Source organism: Falco rusticolus, chromosome 1 (genome assembly GCF_015220075.1).
Source record: "Falco rusticolus isolate bFalRus1 chromosome 1, bFalRus1.pri, whole genome shotgun sequence".
Classification (NCBI taxonomy): Eukaryota; Metazoa; Chordata; class Aves; order Falconiformes; family Falconidae; genus Falco; species Falco rusticolus.
In genome coordinates this window covers 76,957,426-76,977,133 of record NC_051187.1, presented here as the reverse complement: position 1 = coordinate 76,977,133, position 19,708 = coordinate 76,957,426, and the positions used below count along the sequence as shown (strand labels likewise).

Genomic DNA, 19,708 nt, shown 5'->3' with positions numbered 1-19,708 from the left:
TTCTTCACTCCAGACTTTTCAGACAAAAAATGCACAGCTAGGGAAAACAATGTAATTGTAATATTAAACAGAAGAAACAAATCAGGAAGAGAAACAAATCAGGAAGTAGCAACACTGAACTAAGCTTAGAAAACAGAAAGAAAAAAAAAAAAAGAAGGACATGAGTTTGCAATAGGGCATCATAAAGGCAGATGTTGGGACAAGTTATGAAATGACATCTAGTTACGGAAACTGAAGACTTGTAAACTCTTTATGACCTTGGTACTTAACTGGGATAATGTATCCAGTTCTGGTCACCTTATTACTGGAAAAAAATATGGCAATGGAGTGAATATTAAATAAAGATACCTAAATGTCAAGATAATATGAATTTGGGGAAAATTGGCTTTAAAAAAATATAACAAAATATCAAGAAAACAACTTCATAGAGCTCTAATAAAAAAATAAAATTCTGTAAAAATCCAGTTGAGACTGAAGAAAATGTGAGTAACAGAGAAACACTGAATGCTTGACAAAGTATGGCAGTCACACTTTAGGCAACATGCATTATGTGATTAAGGTATTTAGATTAAAAGAGACATGAATATAAATAAAATAATACAATTGAAAGATTTTGTTATATGAACAAAAGATGCTTTTTAAATAACTAGTCATTTCATTAAATTTAAAGTATTTTTACATATGTGACACACCTCAACACAAAAGAACTTGTTTCCTATCAGTGATTCCTCAATGGTATTTTCAAAGATGTTCATGTTGAACTATTTACTGAAGTAGATTTTTGTTTAGAATCCCATGAATAGTTCTCTTTCTTATTGTACTCAAAAATTACTCAGAAGCAGATTGTCTGGCACAAATGCCAGAAAAACACAGCAACTGATCCCAACAGCTTCTTTAAAGAGACTTTTAAATGTACACCATGCTTCACTTCCTGCCTTACACCAGGGCAATGTGAGGCAGGGTAGCCCACATTACAATTCCAATACTAAATTCACCTCTTCTCTTCTTTTGCAGTGTAAGAAAAGCTCCCTTGATTATCCAATAAGTAAGGATGGAAGTGAAGCAGAGAGTCAAAAGAAGGAATAAATAAATTATTCTTTTTCTCATGTGAAAACCTCAAGAAAATCCTTCCTCTCCTGTGATGCCAGGAGCTTTCAGCAAAGTTATAATCTATATTATTATAATAAAACATTTAAACAATGCCGCAAACAACTGCAAAATTCCAGTGAATATAGGCAAGGCAGTTTCCTTGCCCCAGGTGCTGGTGGAGTGGTAAAGGTTGCACAGGTGGCCTGTGGTGGCAGAGGTGAGAACTGGGAAGATGGGTACAGTTGTGGTTCTTGTATTTCAGGGTCAGGTAGGAGCTGCTGAGCCAGCAGAAGCAACACATAAAGAACCAAAACGTGGTGCAGGACAGGAGGATACATTTCAGGCAGACTGGAGGAATGAGGTGGAAGAAAGAGGGGTTGGACTGCAGAATTTTACTGCAACAAAAGAGAGTTTACTTTTGTCTTGGCAGTGATTGTTACCAAGAAAGAGGTTTGTACACTCAGACTGCTGGATGCCAAGGGTTTGTTTTTGGGTTTTTTTTTGAGTCAAGAACCTAACAGATCCTGGTTTTAGCAAGTGAAACTGCCCTTCTGCTGCCCTGAACTTTGTTCCTTTCACTCAGAATTTACACCTTCAGATTTCCAGTTTGGCTTTACCACTATTTTCCTTTCACAGTGATTTCTTTTCCCTCAGGAAACAAACCAGTCCTTCAGTTATACTACCTTGCAATAATCCTGCACAAGACTTTCTGCCCAGACAGTCATGATCTAATGGTCTGGGAAAATTAATAGGCAAAGTAAGGAAAACTGCAATTTCATGCCCAATTTTTAAATTTTTCTTTCAAAATCCTGGATGACCACAGACTGCTGAAAACCTAGCTAATTCTGGATGACCAGACTAGCTGAAACAAAGCTAAACTGTCATGTCACTTTTGTACTATTCCTATCCTGGAAAGGTGAAACTTTAAAGAGGAAGAAGAAATTGACTGACAAATACAGAGGCTGGGTCTTTACTGTGTAAATCCAGACCTTCAGCCCAGCTACGCACTGCTCAACAGATGACAAGCACGTGAAGATGCGATGTCAGCAAATATTGCTAGGCAGAATTTACTGTCACTAAAGAGTTAACTAGTAGGGACATCTGAGAAAGAATACATATCTTGATGGAGGTAATGCAAGTTTTTATTGCTTTATCTAATTCATGGCCACAGATACTACCTTAGGCTGTAATCTCAGCACATCCTATAAGGAAAGCATTTATTCTTTGATGATTTCATGCTTGGATTACTGCAATTGCCTTCTTGCTGGATCTCCTGCTTTCTCTCTCCACATTCTGCAGGCAACTCAAAGTCCCACTGTTCATCTAATTTTTTTCTGTAATTATGCCATTCACACATGATTTATTCAAAATCATTTACAAAGATCTCTTTGCTGATAGAAGAGATCTTCAGGCTTTGGAATATTCCTTACTGTCACTACTCAGATTTTTGTTTGTCTCCATGCTTTTTAATATACATTCAGTATTTGAGCTGTTGTGCTTTACTTTCATTTCCATGCCCAAATGAGAAAGTCCATGCACTTTCAGGTGTCCCAAGGCAGAATCTTTTTCCAGATTTGCTGTAGCAACCTTGTTGCTTCCTCTGTGGCATGCCCATTCCTCCATGGACATTCTTTCCCTCATCTCCGATACTTCACTTTTGCTCTGTCCAGTCCGCCATGTCTGCTCTGTCCCATGTCTTGCTGATACAAGCATACATGCTTTCACCATTTTTCTTTTTCCTTTGTTTTTCTAAAGCTTACCAAGGCAAATTGTATCAGCAACAGACTGTGGTTCCCCATTACCAGTATTCTGCATTTACTTTATCTCATCTTCTTAGGTTGTAAGCTTTTGTACAGTTCTGAGATGCTACTAGCTGTATTGTTCAAAATTCCTTATGTAACCTCTAAACCCCCATGAGATGTTGCTGCTCTGTTTCCCAAGGTGCTCCTTGTGCACTATATTCTGTGAATTCCTTTGTCACAACTTTCCCTTCATCCTCCTCTTTACTGGGTACTGTTACACCACACTAGGTACAGATGTCTGTATGTTCATCACTAAAAAATCTGTGAAAGTGCTCATAGATCCAAGACAGTGGACCAACTCAGGGTCAGGGATAGATCTACCTTATCGATGCAACCAAAGAAGCCTGCAAAGTGCTCTAAAATCTACTATGCAATCAAGTCCACAAAGTCATTTCCCTATGGGTGGATGAGAGCAGACAGAAAACAGCCTTCAAATAATGTAAACAGCCACCCAAGGAAAACAGAATAAAATGTCTTCTAAGTCTACTTGGAATTAAATACTGTGTATAAAATGCAGCTATGGAGATTTAGGATAGACATCAGAATATCTTTCTATAGTAGTGCCTGTTTATACACACTGAGGATAAAATGCTTAGGGAGGGAAAGTAATCTTCATCCTTGGGAGTTGATAAGAGCAGTTAGACAAATATCTGTCAGGACTGGTTTAGGCAGATGACCATGCTTTGGAAAAGGACCTCCCAAGATCTTTTCCATGTTTGTTGTGTAGAATCCTGTGAAAATAGGCGAAAATAAAAACACACCTTATTGAGATTATTTGAAATGTTACACATACAAATAGAAATACCATTAAAGAGACAGGATTTTTTTTCTTTGGGGGAGGGGGGGTGGTTTTGGGTTGGGGTTGTTTTTTGGTGTGTTTTTTTTTTGAGGGGGGCAGGATTTATTTTGTTTTGGTTTTGTGTTGTTTTTTTTTTAATTCAAGAGCTATAAATTCTTAACTATGCTAAAGAAACCAAAAAAAACCTAGACAAATAAGTATTTTAACTTGATCATGACATTAGAATTAAAGGCAGCTCGAAATCTGTTGAATTGGAGTTACTTTTCTACAAAAATGCTAAATGAATCCTGAACGTGATCAAAGCCTGTGTATTAAAACCTGGTATGATTAAACAAGGCATCCAGTGACAGGTCATACCACTCCTGCTCTCTCAGGGACTTGTAAGCTGCTGTTTGTACCTTAGATCAGCAGCAGAGACCATAATTGTTCAAATAAACACAAAGAGGGTTTCAAAGTGATACTAGAAATAATTAGACATGTATAAAAGGCCAAATTGTGCCAAAAGATGAGCACCACTTCAGAGAAACTTCCTATCGCATGGACAGACATGGTCTGTTAAACAAAATAAATGAGTCTGAGGGTGTGCACGTGACACTGAAAGAACTGTGCCTGTTCAGCCATGACATGGAGAACAAGCACCCAAGAACTCTTCCAGCAAGTACAGAGTAATGATCAAATGTTACTTCTTAAAAACATCGACACCACTTGAGAATTATTTCTTTACTTTTAACTTAGTTCACTAACACGATCAGTCAGATTTTCCCCAACTGATCTGCTTTTAATGCAGTTGCGTCTGTTTTCACAGAAGGCTGAACTAACACCAAATCAAAAATAAATCAGTCAAGAAGTCCAAAAGCATTATATTAGAAGAGTTGGGGTTTTGGGGAGCAAAGTATAGGAGTGTGGAAAGAAAGATTTTTAGAGGAGGAAGGGAAGAAAAATGCTTTGTTTTCATTGTATACAGTCCCATAGCATCTACATTTAGCAACTCATCAGCCTATAAATCTGCTAATACTTTATAGAAATTTATATTCAAGAAATGCTCAGTATGGCTTACTATACTAACTGTGATAAGAAACCCTATGACACAAATAAACACAATTGCACCCTGAAGACAGAAGGACATAAAAGATGACAAGAATTGTACTGCAAGCCAGTGCTCCTTTGTGTAGTAAAATGTGCTGATGACATAGGAAATATCATTAAGTGAAAACACTGTAGGCAAGGTTCAGCATAACCAGCATAATAGTACACAGGCAGGGCTGTTGTGCTTTAGTCAGTAAGGCAAACAAAGTATAATATCAAGATTCTGGGTTTTGAAATCTTACAATTTTCAGTCTAATGTCAGAATTTTTCCCCTTTGCAATCTTTTAATGTTGTGGTTGGGCAATACATTAGCCTGAAGCAAGTGAAAAATTAAACAGAGAACGAGGAGAAGTAAATTATTAGAAACGCAACAGATGTAAACACTCAAGACTGCATAGCCTCAGCCTTGACCTCCAGATGCACCACATTTATACCCCTGTAATCTCTTAAGAACAATGAAGGTGACTGGATGGAACATATCCCAAAGATAATCTTCCTAATCTTCCTTGCCTGGCCGAGTAAAACAGTGCAAAGAGGGAAATCAATAACAAGTTACACTGTGAAGAAAAGAACAATTCCTTGTATCCACCTATCTGTATGATCAGGGAGCCAGACTGCTGCTACAGCTCAGGTCCATTGGCTATTGCCGTGATACTGCCCAGGAAAAGAATACTTCTGCATCAAATGCCACTGCTACCCGCATTTCTATTTTGCCCCCCTTTATTCTCTGTTCAACAGCCATTCCAACGGACTTTCAGAAGAATGGATAAGTAGTCCTGCTGCAGCTGAAAACTGCTCTTCTGCCTGGCACAGAGGAGCAACCACAGCCAAAGCCTCCCAGGGCGGCAGATGGCAGAGGTGGTGAAAGGGACTAGCCCAGTGAAGAAACAGTTCTTGGGAGACTAAGAGTCTTGGTAAATGAGCTCTTAGAGCCTCAATACTTCATAATTCAACCGTCATGCAGCCACAGCCTCAAGAGAACATTGCTGACAAAGGAGCTGCAGGAATCTTTCCTGCCATTTCTGTTGTTAATGATGGACCCATTTAAGGAATCCTTGAAAAAGTTGTGGTAAGAGGGAGCTTGGTAGAGAAGGGAATATATGCTTCAAAAGATTGATGGCTGTTTAGGGAGAAAGAGTAAAACTGCCCCAAATATTTTACTCCTCACAGTGTTATATCTATTGTTGAATGATACAGGGCTGTTTGAAAGAAAACTTGTGGTTAAAACAGTGATGCATATCTCAGAGTGAGGCAAGGAAGAGGTGGGCCTGTTTCGAGACCCTCAGAAGGGCACTAGGTGATAATCAAATAAAAAGAATATATAGAGTTGATAAAAGGCGTGTATAGGAGAGTCATATTACCATGAATACATTAAAGGCTTATTTTTAAGGTAATGTGATATTTTTCTTCTTTTATTTTTGTTTATTTTTTTCCCTGTACCCTTTTGTATCTTGGTTACCTGAAAATTTTTATGTTATTGCCTATTTCAAAGATTGAAAAGACATACAGAGATCAAAATAGATGAAACAAGCTTTTTCCACACCAGATCTTTTCAGAAATAAACTTTCTGAATTGCAGTAGCATATAACAGATAATAAAGATCTCACATTATTAAGATTTTGTATCGTTCATGAACAAATGTAGAATCAATGAATGTCTTGTATCAGTTCATAAAAGGAGATCGTTATCAATGCAGTTTGTTTACCAGAGGTGGAAAGGGGACTCAGAATAAATGAATGATTCCAAATTGCAACAGTAAAACTACTGTGATTTGTAGCAGACTTTTTGGTTTGGTCAGCAATTTTGCTAATTTTTTTGCTTAAACTCTCATAATGAACTAGTTCCTTTATTTTAGTCACATTAGAGCATGACTCCAAATGCTGAATAAGGACCAGACCTCAACGTACTCCTCCTTCTCCACACCACACTTCTCTAGAAAAGGGCAAACAGAACTGCAAGAACTTTTGTGTAATACAAGTGTGATGATCCTTTGGATGGGGCTGCAGCCTGTGCCCCTGGGCAGACCTGCTCTCCCAACCCTGGCAGCTAAAACCCTGCTTGAGGCTGAAAACAGCCCAAGGCAGATTGCTGGATCTCCCTGGGTCTCCCTGGAACACTCCTGCATGCCTAACCAGCCAAGTCAACACCAACGCTGCTTCTCTTGGCATGATTTTGATATTCCCTTCCTACACGCTATTAACTTCTGATCTAGTTTTAGCAGCGGAGAACCAGCAACCTTGGAAAAATGGAATACAGTAAAAACCCCAATTTGTCTTAAAAACAGAAGCTCCAGATTTCCTCTTCTAATTTGGGGAGCATACAGCAGCCTTTAATATGGTCTCACCTACCTTTGGTACCACCCTGCCTAGCAGCAGCTGGCACTTGACTTCTGTCAAATGAAGGAGACAGCTGTGCGATTCAATGTAGTCAACGTCAAACATGCTACTGAAAAAAATGTAAATCTCTCAACAGCATGGAGAAAAAGCTAAAAAAAAAATAATCTGAATTCTGTTCATTAGGTGGCCCCCAGCGGCTCTGCTCTCTGTACATAAACAGAGCTATGATGTGTTACAAAAAGGTGATCTAAGTGGCACTGCGGAGCTGGAGCCTAGAAACTCAGTGCATGTAAAGTTGGGCTGGAAGCTGCTTTTAGCAGCCTTTGATTTAGAAGTAAGGAGGCCTTGAGATATGTCCAAGGACATTTATCCTTTTCTACGTTTCTCTTTGAGGGTACATTTGGACAAATACAAACAAAATACAAATACAGACAATATAAAACAATTGCCTTTTTTTTTTTTGTTTTTTTCAGATTTTCAGCCACTTCATATTGCAAGGAAAATAAGATATCAATAACATTTTCTAATTACTCATCTGAAAATGTTAATTCTATCTCCATATGTAAAATCACTGTGAAATGCATCTGTGCAGCAAAAGAATAATATCTGAAGATCCCAGCACTGTTCCCTCAGGCTAGAGCCAGTGTTCCAGCACAGCTCTCCTGCTGTTGTTAGATACATCCTTGACCAGCCTGTAGTATCTTCTGACAGTTTTCCTTCCCTGTACACAATCACTGTGTACAGTACACTGCTCAAAAACTCTTAGCCAGTAACATGTAACATTTTACAGAGACCACTTGGAAAGAGAGTTTTTGGAGCCTCATTCAGTTCTTTTGAGAAAAATTAAATATAGTCTGTTTCAGACCAGCTTCATCTCCTGGTTGGGCAGAATCTAATACTTCAAACCTCCTAAACCTCAGTTCTTTGAAAAGCTATTGTTTTTAATCAATCTTAAAAAAAAAAAATAAGGATTGCAAATTCTTTTGTTCTATTTATCTCTTACTGCCATAAAAGTAGCAACTCCACAGTCACATGTTCTAGATGTACTCTGAATTTGCCAGTGCCTTTGCTGATACACTGCTGCTTGCAAAAATTTCATCAGTGCTCTGCTCATATGAATCTTTTCCCCTCATTTAAATGGGATTGGAAGATACATTTCTACTGCACTTGGATGATTCTCAGTGAAAGATGGTGTGATGAAAAGTTTTAGAGCTGTGTTATTTACTTGAGTATCTAAAATTTATGCTGTCATGTATAGGTATCAAATCACATTAAAAAAAAAAAAAAAAAAAAAAAGAAAGAAAAATGGTATCTTTTACAGCAAAGGTTAAAATCTCTCACATGCACCACTGTTCTAATGGATGTCTGGCTTCCAGGCCCTCTTAGTGATATTTTCAGCTCTGTGGTGTGCAGATACCAATGAAACTCCTCTTGGAAGTATCATCAAAATGCTAGAGATATTTTATTTCATCCCACTCATTTGGTACTGCCTGGACTATAAAGGACATAAAAACATCCCTTTCCAAATGACACAGTCACTGTTCATAGCTAGCTATTGACTTTATCCAAAATGAAACCATTAACTTCTAATTTATTTATTCAGTCAAGCCTCAAGTTAATCTGCTTAGCAAGGGGGGGGGGGGGGGGGGGGAAAGACAAATAAACAAAAAACATATTTTCCAAGACAAAGAATTCAGCATGCAGCCCTATTTCAAACAATCCAGACTACATATGACAGAAATACTAGGCTATTATGACTGACACTTTTTGAATATGTCAGAAATGCACTCAGTAAGGGCATGGACCCAGTAAACTAAGCACCCTTTGCAGAATAATGCATTTTAAGGCTAAAAGAGGTGATTAGATCCTTTAGTTTGCTCTCTGCTCTTTCCAGCCCGAGAATTTCCAACAATTACTTCTGCATATTTTATACACTGCAGGAGAAAATAACTTCTATATGGTTAAAGCAAATGTCCCAGAAAGGTGCTTATGATTTGAGAACTTCAGAGCCCAGAATACCTGTCACTTTCCCTGGCACTTTTAAAAATACATAATCATCAACACTATTAAGTTGAGCTCAGCTTCTAATTTGGATTCAGCTCCCACCTGTAGTGGGTCCTTCCCTACTGAAGTGCTTTTAAGACTCAGTATTTTCTCCCCCTTGTGAGGAGGCTTCTTCAGTCTTCTTCTACAAACAAGTTGCCTCCTGATCTGCATTTTTAAAAAACAAATTACACTTTTTTTCAGGGTTATTTTTCACAGAGATTGCTACACTGGTCTTGTTTATAGTGTGGTCCCACAAAACAACAGAGGTCATAGTAGGCTGCAGAAGAGTAGGAAAAATAAATGACTGAGGAGGACTTCTTAAACTGATTTTTCTGCTAAGGAAAGCTCCACAGGACAGAGATCTAGGTCACACACTGTGTGCTTTTGTCTCCAGCCCTCCCATAACATTTGCTACTCTTCTTGCAAGCTCACCTTTTACAAATGGAGATGCCTACAAGACAATAGTCTCACATAGTTCTTGAGTTCTGACAGCCTCCCCCCATTTATTCAGATCTGTCAGATAGCTAGCTACATCTGAACCCAAATAGCATGTCCTTTATTAGTATAGTGTACTGCAATATGGATATTTAAATCAGAGTCATGTATCATTAAGGAGATACAGTACACATTGAACTTGTTAAAAAATAATCCACTTTCCTGAATGCTTGAAGTAAGTAAGTATACACACATGAACTACCATCTACAATTGAAACACTGTACAACTATTAAAAAAATTGACTTATTGTGTCCATCTTCTATGTGATGACAGTATCAGGAAGGACAAAGTGCTGCCATGGCCAAATGCACCAGAGCACTGGGCATGACAAGGAAACTGCAATGGAAAGGTACAGATTCCTCCTGCACAGGCCATCCAGAAGCAGAAGGAAGAAATGCTCTGGTCTCTCTCACAAGATTTCTGCCCTTCTGTTTCCCAACAGACAACCTTTTCCCACACAAGTTAGCATAGTCAACATTTGCCCTAATGCTCTGGCACTTCAGGAAATTTGCCACAGGCAAAACATTCCCAACTTGGAGAATGTTACCTGATTTAATCTATTGCCAGGTAACACACACTTCAAATTACTGATTCAGGTACTGAGGAGGAAAAAACCAAAACAAACCACATTAACAAACACTTGGGGAAACATCCTTCCTCCCCCTTCTTTAGGCTCAGCTTAATCAAACACCTCTTCTCCCTCCTTCCTGCTCTCAACTCCCTTTTCACTTTGCATTAACTCAGTTCCTCCGAACTCCTTCAGTGAGGCAATGGGCTGTGCAGGAGGTTGGGGTCATCTGCAGAAGGGTTTCTTTCAGCCAGTCCTTGCTTACTCTTTGCTTTCCTCCCTTGTCTTCTTCTATCCTGGTGTGGGTCATCCAAGGGCTGCAGTCCCCTGGGGTGTCCATATTTGGCATGTTTTAACATTTAAAACTGGATATTCTCCTGCTGTTTTCCTAATTACAAATTCCCCCAAGGAAGCATAAAGGTTACTATGAAGGCCTTAAAAACACTGAAATAATTATGTGGAAGGGCTGATATATTTAACTGTTCTTAGCTATAAACTCCTTGTCGAAATAGATAGATAGATAAATAAATATATAGCTATTTCTATAGTGCTACTAGGAGTATATCCAATTTTCAGAGTCTTGTTCAACTAATATCTGAGGGTTTGATTTGAGGATTTTGTTCATAAGTTCTACATTTAATACCAGAAGACTTCAGACCACCACTTAGACTACAATAGAAAAATAAAAATCAATGATGAAAAAAATTATATTAAACACATTCTTTGCTTTATAACAGTAACAAGAGAAGGAAATGCCTTGTATTCCCTGTCCTTCATCAGATGAGTGATGAATTAAACCTGTGCAATTCAAGACATGCAAAGATAACATGCCTTAGTTTTCTCCTAAGTAGGTGGCAATCACATGAAAAGGCAGAAACCTCTGGGGGTCTTCAGACCGACCTCATGCTGGGAGCAGGGTGAGCTGTCAGGACAGACCAAGTTACTGAGGGTTTTATCCAGATGGGTCTTTAAAACTTCCACGCCATTTTTCTTCAGGATTGCAGAAACCTTCTAACTATAAATAAAGTGTTTCCTAACTTTCTGTGCAGCAAAAAAATTCAATTGCATCAGTTAGCCCATATGTAAATACGTGTCGGTGTTTTATTGCTAATTTACTATGCAAATATAGAAACCCCGTCACTATAAAAATATGCCAGACTGAAGGAACATCTCAACAAACCTTGCAATGTTGTTAAGCAATTAAAGTCCATATTGGCATTCTTTACTGAAATACAGCTCCATCAACCAGTAAAATACTCTCATATTACTATTCATGCTTATACTAGAAAGCACCATGTGGAATTAAACTGCAATTGATTCTTGAAAGAACACTTGCTTGATATCATTACATTGTCATTGGGTGTGTAGCACTGCTTCATGGAAGCAAAGCTCAAAAACTGTTGTGGTAACTGGTGACAAATAAACTATCGTATGCTGTTGCTCTCTGTGGTTTATGAGCTACTACATTGCAAGAATAAAAATAAAAACAGTAGGGTAAGAATATACCACAAATGGGATTCAGAAATCCTTACAGGGAGAAATTGTGATGTCAGAATAATGAGGTTTAAAAAAAGAGAAGAACACAACTAGTTTAGGTAGAAAGAGAAGAAGACAAACTTCTAAATACAATGAAAAATATGTATACTTACTTTTGGTAATGCATATTTTGGCAACTTCATCTGTACAAAGCCATTTCGACGGTAAGACACGTAATACTTGGTCCGATTTGCTGATGTTGTCTATACAAAGTGAAAAGAGAATGCTGTGATAATTTATGTCAAATCTAAAGAGTCTGAGATGGAAGAAATATTTTTTTTCTTTTTAACCTGCCATGGAAATACATAGCTATTACTGGTTTTGCATGTGAACAATTTGCACAGTGTGCTCCTAAATAGAGTAATTCAAAAGTTGTGAAAAAATAGACTCCAGAGAGACTCAAATTCTTTTGTTCTCCTCCTCTTTGGAAGAAAAAAGTGACTTACTTCCCTCTTTTATCATTTCAGCTGTCTGGGGTAACACCTGAGAGTCAGCATCTCACTGTCCCCAGTCTTTACTGATACCTGTGTACTCACTGGCCTCCCACATCTTTGCCCTTTTGTATAAGTCCAGGCAGCAGCACCCTCCAGGTGTGAGGCAGAGAGGAGGTACACTGGTTATGAACACGAGGCACCTCAAGGGCAAGTGCTACTTCAACAGCACAATTCAAAGCAGAGCAAAAAATGTTGAATAAGTTCACGTTAATGTTATGTAAAGCATTCACTATATTTGACTAATATTTTCTGTACAAGAGAAAACATTTCCCAGTGCAAGATGCTGACATGCCACATGGAAGATAATGATGCAACGCTGAATCCATTGGTCAGTCAGTTCGAAAGTCAGTGCTATGTCCTAAAGACACGATTATATGCTTAAATAGAGAGGTAAAACACGTAATACAACTTCTTGCATGTGTGGAACTGAAGGCAGATTAGGTTTTATGTAAAATACTTGGGGACTTACAAAGATTGTCACTAAAGAAAGCCCACAGAAGCATGCATTGAAAGGAAGACTGCTGTATGACTATTCCCCATTAGCTCTTTCTCCTCTTTCTAATAGCAGATACACTGACCATTTTTAGACTTTTACCTTATTCACCAAAAAACCTCAATGCAAATTTTCCAAAGTAACAAAAAGAAGACTCTAAATAAATAAATTGATGAAAATACTCAACTAAGAGGTTTCTTAGGTTTTTCTAGTCAGCAATGTAACGTCAAAATCTGTGCTGTTATATAAATTGGGAAACTTCCAACTAAGCCTCTTGTGCACCATCAGATGAGATTAGCAAAGGTTTTAGCCTTTGGTAAATAGTATTTCACATTCCCCGTGCACCTCCCCTCACTCCCACCCCACCCCCACCCCCCCGGAGATCAGCTAAGCAATGACTATTCAGTCATTTCAGTCATTTTCACCAAGGTTATACAGGGTGGCTGCTTTGCAGGAATGGACTGGTCAAAAAAGAATGGAAGAAGTGAAATGAAATATCCAAAATTTTTCTTTGGTTGTCCGTAACAAATCAGGCTGCAGAACTGAAGCACAAACAGACCCATCTTCTTTCTTTAACTTAGGAAATCCATTTAAAATCCTACCCCAATTTCACCGCTTTTCTCCTCAACCTCTGTGTTTAAAAAGGGAACCTGATTTGGAAGACAGCCTATCCTGAAGCATGCAGACTTGACTTGCCCAGCTAAAAATAGAGTTGATGCATGACAGCAGGTCCACCTGCCTGAATATTTCAAAGATATCAAAGTATTTCAATTTCCTTTTTTCTCTCTCTCTCTTTTTTTTTTTTTTGGTGGTAGAAAGAATGTGATGCCTTTTAGGAACGTGATTTGTTAAATGATGGATTAAACCAAAAACCTCAGTGTTTGATTAATTAGTATCAAATAGCAGTCTTATCTATCTTTTTGTTCACTACACATTTTTTTATGTCACTCATTTTAAATGTCTGAAGATGATGTAAAGGCAGTAGAGAATCGGCGTTGAAGCAGCTACTTGTGCCAAGCCTCACTGACATTAAAGCCTGGTCTATGCTTAAAAACAGTTATGAAACTTTAATCCTCCTACTAACATCACCGCTGAAACTCTCTGACTGTAAGTGCAAGCTGGAAAAGAAGCGAGTATTAGAAATTTCCTGATCTTCATGGGTATAGACATAGTGAAAATGGGGTCGAGATCTTCTAACACGGTAAAGTCTGAGATCTGGGCCAGGATTAGCAGTGCAGACCTTCAATGCTCTGATTCACAGCTGTACAGCTCAGGAGATGTGAGCTATGCCAGGGGCAACAGTTTCAAACTCCTATTTTTGCACAGATTATTTTGTCCTGTCTTCTTTCTAAACAGATATTGATGTGATAGTAAGAAGAGTCCCTGGTCTGGTTCTAACTTATATAGCAATATTTTAGTCTAGTGCTGAAAGAATTTCCACATGATTTCAAAAGTATGCTGTTTCTCAAACGTGCAGCTGCTGTGTGGTTTCACTGGCACAGGTAAGTAGTGTCCTGCAGGGGTGGCTGCGCTTCAGATGTGACTACAGGATCCCAGAGTTATCTTCTATCTTCCAGCCATATAGATATGGCTAACTGTAAACCAATTTAACAATAAGAGAGATTTATATTCCATACTGTGATTTACTGCAGGTAAGTCTGAAAGGAAAAGACAAGAAATATTTCCCCTTTATGTGGAATATGTGCACGTATCATCTACTGGCATTGGCAAATTTCAAATCTACAGAGACTATGTTACCAATGGCATCATTTTGCTAGCAGCAACATTATTACGTTATGTGTACAGTGCCAGGTTGCACTTCCATTTCATGTCTGCCTGTGCCTGGCACGAGATAGTATAACAACTGCTCGAGATGCAATTATACAAGATGTCCGGCAAAACAAAATGCTTGAAAAGGAAGCAGCCACTGCATTGCTGAGCACAGCAGTCTGGAAGTTCACATGACGAGAAGCACTTCTCACCGGCTACACACCGTGAAATAGATTTTAGAGTGTGCCTGGGGGGAGCCACAGATAATAATACCTTTGAGCAAAACGAGTGCCATGAGTGTTAGACCTGAGGTGAAAAATGCCTACTTTATTTCAAAAAATCTTTCCCAAACCCATTTTGCTGTTTCTTTGCGGTGCTAAATGTTGCAAGCCATGTGGGCCGTTGAAACCACTGTGCCAAAGAAGAGGAGGACAGACTTTCTGTGTTTCTATTAGTTTACAGATCCTTTTGGAGGAAACAGCTACAAGGGGGGAAAGATGCAAAGAAGTCAATCTGATGTACACCTAGCCAGTGTTGGGAAGACCTATCCCTTGCCACATTGTTGCTTTCCTGCAAAAATCAATAAACAGAGAAGGCTTGCCACAAGGAAATCATATCAAAGTAAGGGGAAAATGATAGCCAACCACTGAGGAAAGTACAAGGAAATTTGCTAGTAAATTCTTAAGAAACAGGGAGGACATAACTGTTCTTTGAGAAGCTTGTAGCTCCGACAGATTCAAACCACAACCTGTTACAAGCACATAAAAAAAAAAATTCAAATGTGTTTGAGCCGTACAGGTGCCATAAGGTTGACAGAGTTCCAGTCCAGGTTTCTGCACGCAGGTCGTGTAGTTTGGGAATGAAATAACCCCAATGTAATTTGGACCATCACAAGTTGCGGACATGGTGTTTAGGGACATCATTTAGTGGTGTACTTGGCAGTGTTACTCTTATGGTTGGACTTGATCTTAAGGGTCTTTTCCAACCTAAATGATTCTGTGATTCTATTCTAAGTTGCTCAAAGCTCCCCAGCTATGGCCATTTCATTCTTTTGCTTCCTAAGCACAGCCATGTAAGTTCTTTCCTAGTAAAACCTCTTCAGAGGAGAATACATATGAAGAAGCTGAGACACTATTCTGTCAGTGGCTTTCCTTAGGTGCTCTTCTCAGGGAAGCTTTTTGTGATATGGAGGTAATGGAAAGGACCCAGAAGAGGTTGTAAGCATTAGAACAAAAGGGCTGCATTTTGCCTAACACACAAGAGTATTTTTTAAAAGTAACTTTGAACCACACAATCCACTTGAAAATTTTCATATACTTAAAGCTAGGTCAGCGATAAATTAAAATTGACTGTATAAATAGGCAACTGGTTGCACAAATTAAAGATGCTTTTTTTTTTTTAAAAAAAAAAACAGATAAAGGAATGCTTTGTTCCATATAAAATTTCATAAATCATCATTAATACTCTGGAACAGGTTTCTGCATGCTTTTAAATAACAGTGTTTAAAATTTTATTTTGTAATTTGAAAATGGGCTGTCTCTCCAGAGAGTGGCAGTACCTGAAGAAATATGTAGTCATCCTGCACAGTCAGGGAATCCCGATCAGTGCCACCAGCAAACTGGACTGTCATTGTCTTATCAGAGCAATTTTGAATCTGGCAAGTGATGTAGCGATAACCTGAGGGAAGAGAAACAGAAACATATGACAGGACTATCAAGGGAAAAAGAAGCAAGCAGTATAAAATGTTATTCATGCAGGAAAAGCGCTGCCCTTGCCAGGTGAGTTAGTTGTAAAATTATTATATTAAACCTTCATACAAGAGTTTTTCAATCTCCAGTGTACTGAGAATATATTAACTGCTTACAGTTCAGATCATTCCCGGGAGGCAGCCTGTTATTATCCAAATTTTGCTGGTCCAGAAAGATTAGGGGTTAGATGAATGAGGCATTCATGGGTGGGGATAATAGAAGGAGCGTCTTTTCTCACTTAACCTATGCACTGAGCCAAATTATTCATTTGGAGAAATGGCAGCCTGACACAACATAAGTGAAATCAATAGATCAACCCCCGTATAAAATTGTGATGAGTGAGAGGAGAATCAGACTCCATTCAATAGACAGTATGCAGAATTTTAAAGGCTCTGTAGGTTAGTTAAAACACACTATTAACACACTATTGGAACTGCTCTGTTGGGGGAGGACTTCTATATTCAGAGTTAATACCTTGCTGAAAGAGCCTGGACTGATTTATATCAGTGGAAGCTATGGCCTCTCTCTTCCTCTCCAGTTAGCAAGGGGCAAGGAACATCCTCTCTGCCTGCGCTGTTAGAACAGCATCATTGCATCTTTGATGATATCTGATCTTATCAGAGAGCAGAGCCAATAATTATATCATACATAAGCTGTGGCCCAAAGACCTTCTCCTAGATTCAAGCCCTTGTACAGTTCACCCTTCATCACAAGCTTCTGAACACAAAGTACTTGATTGACTTTCTCACATGCAGTGAGAAAAAATGTCATGTATACAACCCTGTGTCCAGATTACTAATTTTCCCCATACTTCAGATATAGCATAAAAGGAAAATAATGCACTCTTATGTCTTTCCTTGCTTTTGCAGTATGATAGGAAATGCATTCCACACTTTATGTCTTTTAATTAGAAAAGGCCAAACCAGTGTACTAGATACAAATATTTGTTTTAAAATCTGCACCCGTTTAATAGGCAGCTAGACTCAATCCAGGTTCTCCTGTTTATGTCCAAATCATCACCACAAGGATATTTGGGCAAGTGCAGCAATGGGCCATCAAAATCTTGGAGCTATTCGTAATTCACCTGACAAGCATTATAGTCCTTCATCAGATAAGTAGTACAAAGATGCTGTTTCCAATAAGATCAATAGTGATGCTTGTACTGAACATAAGTGTACAGAGTTGGTTTGTTGAAAACCCAGTCAGGAGATATGTCATCAGAGTTTTTCTGCTGTTTCTGTTAAATAAAATAAAAATAATCTTTCCATCCAGCTCCTGAAGAATCTTCTTACATTATCTCTAAACAATGCAGCTCATGGGGCTTTGTAGGGGTCACCATGTCTCAGAAATCTCACTGCTAAAAGATTTAGAAACTTTGGCATCCAGATTTTAACATAGTAACTTTGATTTTTTTAATAGGGCTGAAATGAAGAAAGGCAACTGGACCAGGGAAAATCAAACTGTGCATTCCTAGCAACTCATTTTTAAGACTGCACAGGAACTTAGATGATCCGATCCAAGGAATTAAAATATTTTTCAAGAGTACAATTGGTAAAAAGAAACTAATACAAGCTTTTGGAATCATGGTGACTCCTTAGAACAGCAAATCCTGACTACTAATCTGCTTTTTCATTTATTTTCCTTTTGAAGTCTCAAAGTACACTGGATACTGTAACATGAGGAAATTCTGGGAGACGGTGGTTTGTGCAGCAGAACTGAGACATGCAACGATTCCCTTTAACAGACACTTATCCTGCCCTAACTCTGGATTGCTGGTTTTATTTGCAGATCAGGAAAAATGTTCAATGTTTAACTGCCAGAATAAATTGCACTATTAATGGATATTTTCAACAGAGCATAGCATATTGACGTCAATTCGTCTTAGAGTGGAAAACAAGTAAATTTTAAATTATACTATATTTTAATATAACAGGACAGCTTTGCTGACTACAGATAACCAAAGAATCTGATTTGCAGTTTCTCTTCTGACCACTTTTAAAAACAACACAAAAAGTACTCTCTAAACAAAGAGAAATTACTATACACTAGGGTATCAATTGATAACATTTCCATTTTCATACCTCCACTGGGGTCCTGGATTTCCATATGAACTAAATCAGGGTCTCCATCAACTCCAGCAACAGCCCTGAGAACATAATATAATCACGTTATGCAGAGCCAGCTACAGAATAGCAATTATGTAGATGGAAGAAAAGAGAGGATTTCATACTAACCAGCTTTAACATTCTTTGCTGGGAAGTTAAAATAAACTCCATTTATAATGTTCTATTAATGTTTAGATGGAAACTATTTTTTCTGTACTTGATATTATGTTTGTTCTTAAATTTCATTAGAATCTCTTTTACTAAAATATGCATACAAATAGGATCAATTGGAGAAAAAAACAGAAATAGGTATAAAACTGGAAACAAAATTTCATAATCTATAATTGATACATATTTATACATATATAAACACTAATATGCACACACTCATATGTCCTAGCAAGCGCTAGAGCATCTTTTTACAATTACATTTGACATTCAAGACTAAAAGGCAGATTTAGTGCTAAAAAAGACTTGCATTCCATTCTTATTAGAAATATCTTAAACTTGACACACAACTTCCAAAACAAATTCATATATGTTTGGTTAGCATATTCAAGAGAAGAGTAGATTCCACTTTGACAACAGAAGAAAGTGAAGAATACTTTTGAGAAGAATATTCTGAGCAGGAAATTCAGTCAGAATTGATCAAGGTGAGTTTTAACTTTGAAAAGGTGTAATGGGAATAGAGGCTGATTTTCTCTTAATATCTCTCAAGTCAAACATGCTCAGCCAAAAGGTGAGTTTTCTGCCCTCAGGGCTTCCACCCCAACCTGGGAACAGCAGCCCTAGCTGCACTTTTTTTCTGGCCCTTCCGTTGTCATTAGTAAGGCAGATTCTGCAGAGAAAGTTCTGAGCTGATGTGCTGTCACTAAGCGAAGCAGAATCCAGCCCCGCTCCCCTAGCTATATTGCTCTTCACAAGGCTCTTCACTGGCATGATAAGAGTCCATCGAGTCAGCAGATGGGAGTTGAAGACACACAAAGGAGATACGTTGAGTGATGAAGTGCAGCTGGATGCAGATATTAAAAAAGCCCATTAAAATACTTAAAAGAAAATGATCATTTTCATACAATTATTAATAATAAAATGCAATAAAGCTATACTTTGGATTGAAATTACATCATTGTGTAATGATTTTAATAGCATTGATTTATGAGGAGCGGTTAAAACTCAGACTTAGTAATTGGTTGCTCCTTGGGAATGCAAGCCAGGGGGAAGAGACTGGATGATTTCCACTGCTGCATAACAACCAGAAATAATCACATATGCTGTTTTTCCCTAACAAGATAAATGATCAGCCCAAAGAAGTAAGGAGAGGGGGAGGGATGAGCCCCCAC

General features: G+C 38.2%; 1 protein-coding gene across 1 annotated transcript in view; it reads right to left on the bottom strand.

The window, feature by feature from the left end:
* SORCS2 (sortilin related VPS10 domain containing receptor 2) overlaps nucleotides 1-19,708 on the bottom strand; it is a 579,315-nt gene that overhangs the window by 88,778 nt on the left and 470,829 nt on the right. Inside the window, 3 exon segments of the mRNA XM_037385456.1 lie at nucleotides 11,872-11,961; nucleotides 16,074-16,192; nucleotides 18,345-18,409. Of these exon segments, the coding sequence (XP_037241353.1) occupies nucleotides 11,872-11,961; nucleotides 16,074-16,192; nucleotides 18,345-18,409 (274 nt within the window).